Consider the following 7,935-nt stretch of genomic DNA (forward strand, 5'->3'; position numbering starts at 1 on the left):
TGAGTGCTGGCCCGCCTCCCCGCACCCCTGCATCACGTGAGTACAGGCCTGCCTTCCTGCACGCAGCCGTGCACTGTGTGAGTGCTGGCCCGCCTTCCCTCATCCCTGCACCACGTGAGTACAGGTCTGCCTTCCTGCACGCACCCATGCATTATGTGAGTGCTGGCCCGCCTCCCCGCACCCCTGTACTGCATGAGTGCTGGCCCACCTCCCTGCATGCACCCATGCACTGTGTGAGTGCTGGCCCACCTCCCTGCACGCACCCATGCACTGTGTGAGTGCTGGCCCGCCTCCCTGCACCCCTGCACCGCATGAGTGCTGGCCCGCCTCCCCGCACCCTTGTACTGCGTGAGTGCTGGCCCGCCTCCCTGCACGCACCCATGCACTGTGTGAGTGCTGGCCCGCCTCCCCGCACCCTTATACTGCGTGAGTGCTGGCCCGCCTCCCTGCACCCCTGCACCGTGTGAGTACTGGCCCACCTCCCTGCACCCCTGCACCGCGTGAGTGCTGGCCCACCTCCCTGTACCCCTGCACCGCGAGAGTACAGGCCCACCTTCCTGCATGCACCCCTGCATCGGGTGAGTGCTAGTCCACCTCCCTGCACCCCCACACCGCGAGAGTGCTGGCCTGCCTTTCCACACGCACCCCTGCACCGCATGAGTGCTGGCCCGTCTCCCTGCACCCCTGCACCGTGTGAAGGCTGGCCCATCTCCTCACACCCCTGCACCGTGTGAGGGCTGGCCCGCCTTCCCTGTGCGTGTGAGCCTTACACACCGATTTCTGTTAGGGCAGACGCAGCAGGTGTGTGCTTAAATTGTCCACTGCCTGTCGGGTCCTCGGTGTTTAATGAGCCACTGAGTGATGGCACGGCAGAAACCCTTACCCCCTTTTCCACGAGAAGCCGCGGGTTGCTGGTACAGGAAGGCCCCCCCCCCCTGCAGTCCCGCCTCATGCCAGCGGGCCAGTGCAGTCCCTGGACTGATATCTGGTCTTTTTTTTGAGACCGGTCTTGCTTCCTGCCCAAGTGTGTGCCTGTCTAGTCCACCTGTGGGAGGCTTCATGGCACAGCTGAGGCAACAGGTGTGGTGCACCTCCTCGGTCTCCCAGATTCTCCACTCAGGATTGCCTAGAACTGCAATCCTCCCGTTCCTAGGTTTCCAAGGAGCTCAGGTGGCAGGTGTGACCACTGCCCAGCATGGCATTGTTTGTGTTTTATCCCTGGTAGTGTGAAGCTCACTGTGTGAACTCTGGTGTTGGGTCCTCAGCTCCAGTGTTCAGTGTGAGTCCGTAGTCTGTCAAGGCGTGGCCTTTTTCCTATCCTCTCTGTGGAGGATGTGGCCTTTCCCTGTCCATCCTCAGTGTGTGGGGGCGTGGCCTTTCCCTGTCCATCCTCAGTGGGGGGCGTGGCCTTTCCCTGTCCATCCTCAGTGTGTGGGGGCGTGGCCTTTCCCTGTCCATCCTCAGTGTATGGGGGTGTGACTTTCCCTGTCCATCCTCAGTGTGTGGGGGCGTGGCCTTTCCCTGTCCATCCTCAGTGTGTGGGGGCGTGGCCTTTCCCTGTCCATCCTCAGTGTATGGGGGTGTGACCTTTCCCTGTTCATCCTCAGTGTATGGGGGTGTGGACTTTTCCTGTCCATCCTCAGTGTGTCAGGGCGTGGCCTTTCCCTGTCCATCCTCAGCGCATGTGGGCGTGGCCTTTCCCTGTTTATCCTCAGTGTATGGAGGCATGGCCTTTCCCTGTCCATCCTCAGTGTGGCATGGTATTGTCTTGGGGCCTGACCTTTTTTCTTGTGAATTTGCCATGGTTGATGTGCTTAGCGTATTCTGCTAAGAGGTGTTCTGCTGAGTGTTTCCCACATTTCCTTCTTGGGGTGACAGTGTGTCAGGCTGCTGTGTCCCCCATGACTTGGTAGATGTCAGTTTGCTTGGTGGATGCCTTTGTTTATTTGGCCTTCTAAGGTGGTGTTGGCACAGGGGTGTGCCTGTCCTCTGTGAATCACAACGCGCTGTGGCGCGGAAGTGGAGATAGCCACTGCCCAGAGCTGGGTGGGTCCCTAGCCTGACAGCGTGTGGGGCACCTGTGGGGAGCAGGTTCTTCCTGGAGCTTCAGCTCGCGTGGTGGTGAGGGATGGTAAACACCAGTCCAGTGTCAAACCACCAGGGAGCAGAAGCAGTTATGTGGGTGGCACTGCTGGGCTCAAGGTCACAGGTGATGGCTCAGGGATCCCGGTGGGAATTGGAGGTTGCTGGGGATGCCACGAGGCAGTGGCAGATGCCGAGAAGAAGTGAGAAGAGCAGGGAGCCCTTCAGCGTCAGGGCTGGGACAGCCTGGCCTGTCCCATGCTAAGGGGCGAGGGGGCTTCTTCAGGCTGCCCCTCAGTGGGGAGGGAAGGCGCTGGCTAGCTTCCCGGGCCAGGGTGGCACAGGAAACTGTGGTACTAGAGACGGCTGCAGGGCCAGCCCATCCTCTGCCCTGACCCCTCTGCTGCTTGCTGCAGTTGGAAGTTAGCTGCAGCTCTTGTATGCTCTCGGTCTCCTCCTGATCTCCCACAGCTGTGAGTTTGAATCCTAGACCAGTAGCTGGAGACCTGAAGGCCCTTGGACCATTTCTTTACCTTTAGGCCTAGACGGGGGCTTGAGCAGTTCAAAAAGGAGGCATGTGCTGGACAGCGCCAGACCTGAGCAGGTGCCCAGCCTCGGCAGCATGTGCTGGGAGGTGCTGCAGCTGACGGGTCCTCTGCTCTGTCCTTAGGACCTGGTGAGCATGGTGGAGCAGCTGGCCAGATTCCTGGGCGTGGCCTGCGACAAGGCCCAGCTGGAGGCCCTCATCGAGCACTGCCACCAGCTGGTGGACCAGTGCTGCAATGCGGAGGCCCTGCCTGTGGGCCGGGGTGAGTGCTCCCTGGCCCCTGCCTTGCCGGGGTCCTCCCTCCCTTTTGTCTGCCTGTTGCCTCCCTTCTGGAGCACGTGCTGGCCTGTGCGCTCTGGCGGCGCCTGTTGATGCTGCTCGAGGCCCAGCAGTGTGCCCTGCCTGCTCACAGCTAGAGCCCGGCATTTGAGGGGATGGTGCTGGCTTTGGCAAGACAGCCCAGCAGTCCTTTCTGATGGCGGAGGTCAGTGCCCCACAGAGCAGACCCACGCCAAGCGCAAGGCTGCCCGAAAGGTTTTCCTGCCTCTATTGGCAAGCAGGAGAGTGAGCTGGAGTGGGGAGGGGGGGCGTGCGGCGGGCAGTAGTGGCAGGGAGCAGGTCCTGGGTGAGGAGACCCTCCCCTTCCTTCACCCAGGACACCCGTGTCTGCTTGGAACAGGCAGCAGAGTCGTCCACCCTTAGGGCAGGCGCGGGTATAGACAGGGCAGGAGCTGTGGAGATGGCCCACAGGAGGCAGGCTCCTGGCTCAGCGACAGGTGGTAACGTGTGGGCGCGGAGCCCCTGAGGGGGGACCCTCAGGAGGTGTCCCCCTCCCCCCACATGGCAGCTACCCAGGGGTGTGGTGGGAGCTTCAGTACTGCAGTCCCCGGCGGCGGGGAGCCCCAGGCCAGGAGCCCCTCTTGGTGACTGTGGACAAAGGTGGTGGGGGCTGAAGCCCACAGCGGGATGGACTAGAAGCTTGCAGGAGGAGGAAGCTCGAGAGAAGGTTCCAGAAGGATGGATCCATCCTCTATAGCCAGGGAAAGACAGGAGCTGCCCACGGCTTCGTGTCCTTGCTGTGGCGGGCTGGTCACAGCAGTAGAGCTCTGAGGGTCAGGCGTGCAGGCCCTGTCCCTCCTACAGGAATAAGTTATCAGAATACCAGAATTCCCTGCCGTGCATTTCCTGCTTGTGTTTCCACAAGTATTTATCATTTAAAATTTATTTGCCATTTTTTTAATTTGCGTTTGCTGTGTTTTGTTGTTTTGCCATGACCCCCCCCTCCCCTCTGGCACATTCCCTCAGTGTGTATGTGTGTGCGTGTGTGTGTGTACGCACATGTGTGCTGATGAGCTGTGGGACCCTTGTGGGGACACAAAGGGTCCTGCATGCTCATGGGGTGTTTGTGTCACCATCGCCCGCTTGGTTGCTTCATTTCAGTTCTGTGGTTCTGTTTCCTTTTAGCACACTGCCTCTTTGCTCGGACGACGCCCCCAGGGCGCTGAGAATGCAGGGCTGGAGAGCCAGCCGCATTGCTTAGATTTGATTCTTACCACACCATAAATTGTCTTGAGTCAGATCCTAAACCAGGTGGGTGACTCCTTCCACCGGCGCTCCACCGGGACAAACCACAGAAAAGTAGATGTATAGTGTGGCTGGTCTAGAAGCTCCTAATGTTGTCCCTTCAGCACATGAGAGGGTAGCAAGAACTGATCGATGTCCTTTCCTTCTGCCAGCCTCTCTTCTTGTTACTACAGAGAAATCCCCGCCCTGCCAGGGTGTGACCTTCCGCTGTGAGGTCCCGGGCTGCCCCCACACAGGCCCTGCGGGGACAGGTGTGGGACAGAAGCCCTGAGGGAGAGGGGGCATTGCCAGGGACAGCAGAGCCTGACCTCAGGGGCTGCTCAGGAGCTGTTGAAATGCGAGTGAGGGGCCAGCCACGGTGACGTGGGCCTCTGGACGGTGGCGCGCGGTGCACGTGCGCTCCGGGGGAGTTAGTTGTCTGCCCTGCTCGCGTCAGCACAGCATTTCATTTGCTTTGAAGGCTCCCCAGGTATTCCAGTGCAGGCCTCCAGAACTCTCCACATGTGGCATCGTCTGGAGCATTTCCTGCACGCCAAGGTGTTGTGTCTTACAGGGGGTGAATTGTTTTCTTCACATTCTCCCAAGGCACAGCGTGAGCAGTGAATGAGCCCCTGACCACAGTTCCACACAGTGCCAGCGTGCACATACCTGTGCCAGAGCATGTGATGGTAGAACACACACACACACATACACATACCATGACAAGCCCACATGTCTGAGCACACACACGTGTGCACACACACACTGACAGGGACTGCCCTTGTGCTTTCAGGGACATTTACCAAGTCTTTCTATGTGCTGTAGTTTCCGATTTCTGACCCAGCTGGCCCATCCTCTCCCTTGGGACAGTTGAGGGGTTCCATGTATTAGATCTAGAGGCCCACGGATAGATCTGGAGGCCCATGAGTAGATCTGGAGGCCCACGGATAGATCTGGAGGCCCATGAGTAGATCTGGAGGCCGAGGCCCACGGATAGATCTGGAGGCCCATGAGTAGATCTGGAGGCCCACGGATAGATCTGGAGGCCCATGAGTAGATCTGGAGGCCTGCAGGGCTGGCCCTGGGCTCCCCTTGCCTGCCCGCAGCAGGCACCGACTGTGCCGTGATCTGTGTCGCAGGGCGTGTGGGGCTGTGGAAGGACATCTTCACCGTGTCCATGAACGAGAAGTTCGACCTGGTGTACAAACAGAAGATGGGGAAGTGTGACCTCACCTTTGACTTTTATTTATAATCCTGAACCCGCGAACTTGCATGCTCACCATACCCAGGCGCTCAGCTAGCTCCACGTCCTGTATGCATTCATCGACTCTTTGCTGGACGCACGGGAGGCCGTGGGGCAGACCTGGCGGAGGGGGAGAGCCGGGAGGGCGCCATGCAGAGCCGCTGGCTCGCCTCCACTTTTCCCCGGAGATTGTTGCTCTGCAGGCCCATACCCCAGTGCGAAGTCTGTCCCTGCACACCCTGTTACTGTATTTTATCAAGCTTCTCACTGGAAATCTCATAAGTGTCAGTCAGCCACATACAAAGTCATGTCGGAGGGGAGGCCAGAGCCAGCCCTGCCTGATGGTGGCAGGTCTCGGGGAGCTGGCGTCGCAGGCTCTTTGCTTGGGGCTCCTGCTGCCCCTGAAGGACGGGTGGGGCCCTGGGGAGCTGGGGTTCAGTCCTTTGTAACCGCCCTGGAGAGAGCCTGTTCCAGCCAGGGTCAGGAAGAGACTTCCAGGAGGAAGGCTGCTGAGGAGGCCAGCGGATGGAGGCCAGTGTCTGAGTGTCACAGGCTGTGTGGGGACTTCACGCAGATGGAGGCCTGGAGAGAGCATGTTCCTGATGAGGCCATGGCCGGCTCATCCCTCCCACAGGACCAGATCAGCACCCCTCTGGGCCTGGGGCTCTGGCCCAGAAAGCCAGGATGGCTGGTCCCGCACCCTTGTCCACACACACGGGACGGGACCCCTCAGTACTCTGAGGGGACCGGCTGGGTGACGGCGGCTGCGGCGTGGGCCAAGGAGGAAGGGGCCTCGTGGAAAGGGCTGGTGGGGCCTGTGATGGCGTTGGTGCCTCCCCTGCAGCACGGTGGGCACAGCCCACGAGTGTCTAGGAGGGGCGGCTTCCTGTGAAATTCTGTTTCTATTTTTCTATTTGTGGACTGTATGGAATTCCTGAGCTCTCCCGCGGTTCTCCACGCTTGCTTGCATTTTAATAAAGACCCCTCTCTGCTCTGTGTGTGTGTGCGTGTGTGTGTGTGTGTGTGTTGGGTGGAGGGCCGTGTGTGTGTGTGTGTGTGTATGTGTGTGTGTGTGTTGGGTGGAGGGCTGTGTGTGTGTGTGTGTGTGTGTGTGTGTGTGTGTGTTGGATGGAGGGCCGCAGGGAAACAGTGGTAGCTTTTCTGGCAATTCTGGGGCTTGGCAAGTGCTCTGCGATGCACCTCCCCCCACCCCCAGCCCCTTTGCTTGATTTTATTTGGAGGTGGGGTCTTAACCAACTTTATACTGGGTGCCTCTCAAATCACAATCTGTCTTCACCTCCAGGCAGCTGGAGTTACAGGCATGAATTACACCTGAACTGTGCGGGTTTTTTCCTCTTCCTCTTATTGGCGTGTATGAGTGATGGGGGTGGCGATCTCCACACGGTCAGACCTCCTTCATCACACTCTGCTCCTCCCCCCATGAAAGCATCTCCAACAGATACCTCCTCCATCTGCATAGTTGCAAAGGATCTATTCCAACCTCCTTTGTCCTCTCTCCCTCCTCCCCCCAAGGCGGGTTCTGCTGAGGCAGAATGGCTGTTTCAACTCTTAAACTTTCTAGGGTTGAACCCTCCCCCTTTCCCAGTTACCTTTGACCTCTTTACAAAAGGAAATGGGTCACATGGGGAGAAAGAACACGGTGGGGGGGGGGGATCCTGGTGTCTCCTCCTGGTCCCACACTCAGGAGCCCTGTCCCTGGCACCGGGGGTGAAGTCCATCCCCCACCCGCACCCCAAATGCAGAGCCTTCATGCAAATCGCTTCTTCCTGCCCTGTGAGACCCTGCAAGGCACAGCCTGGCCCCTGTTTGGTGGGGGGGGGCTCCAGTTGGGCACTGGTGGACTTCCTCCCCCAGGCTCATTCTTCGGTAGCGACTTGAACACCTACTGTGTGCTGGGTTCTGTGCAGAGGAGGGATACTGGGGCCCCGAGCTGAGGCGGGCAGGGGAGGGCAGGACCCCATGGCCTTGAGGTCATGCGTGTTTGGGTTCTGGACTAAGCTGGGAGCCATGGCGGGGAGGAGGGGTTAATCAGAAGGTAAACCTGGCTTGACCCTGAGTCCTAGGCAGGGCTGAGGGCCCCTTACCTGGGTGTCTGGGTCTTAGGCACAGCTTGGGGCTGGGAGCTGTGTTAGGGTTCTCCAGTACCCCCCAGTGGTCTGCAGAGGCTGTTTATGTGATGGGTCCTGAGTGTTGGTAGTTCTGTCTCTGCCCAGCAAGGGGGAGCAGGCAGCAGGGCACCTGGGCACTAGGACTGGATGCCAAGCCAGGCCTGCAGGCAGGAGAGACCAGGCCTCCATCAGTTCACCTGACAAAGGTTAGTGGGGAGGGAGGCTGCTGATCATTACACAGAGGACAGATGAATGAAGATTCTAGAAAATGTGTGTAGAGGGAGAGCACAAGGGTGTGTGTGTGCGCATGTGTGTGTGTGGGGGGGGTTAGATTAGGATCCCTGTGGGTAGCAGTTCTCAGCAGCCCCTCG

General features: G+C 59.2%; 1 protein-coding gene across 1 annotated transcript in view; it reads left to right on the top strand.

The window, feature by feature from the left end:
• Positions 1-5,571, top strand: part of Sult4a1 (sulfotransferase family 4A, member 1) — a 20,146-nt gene extending 14,575 nt beyond the window's left edge. Inside the window, exons 11-12 of the mRNA XM_013025737.1 lie at positions 2,753-2,891; positions 5,332-5,571. Of these exons, the coding sequence (XP_012881191.1) occupies positions 2,753-2,891; positions 5,332-5,444 (252 nt within the window). The 3' untranslated portion in view covers positions 5,445-5,571. The remainder of the gene's footprint in view (positions 1-2,752; positions 2,892-5,331) is intronic.
• The last annotated feature ends 2,364 nt before the right edge of the window (positions 5,572-7,935 follow it).

The sequence above is a fragment of the Dipodomys ordii genome, unplaced genomic scaffold (genome assembly GCF_000151885.1).
Source record: "Dipodomys ordii isolate 6190 unplaced genomic scaffold, Dord_2.0 Scaffold87, whole genome shotgun sequence".
Lineage (NCBI taxonomy): Eukaryota > Metazoa > Chordata > Mammalia > Rodentia > Heteromyidae > Dipodomys > Dipodomys ordii.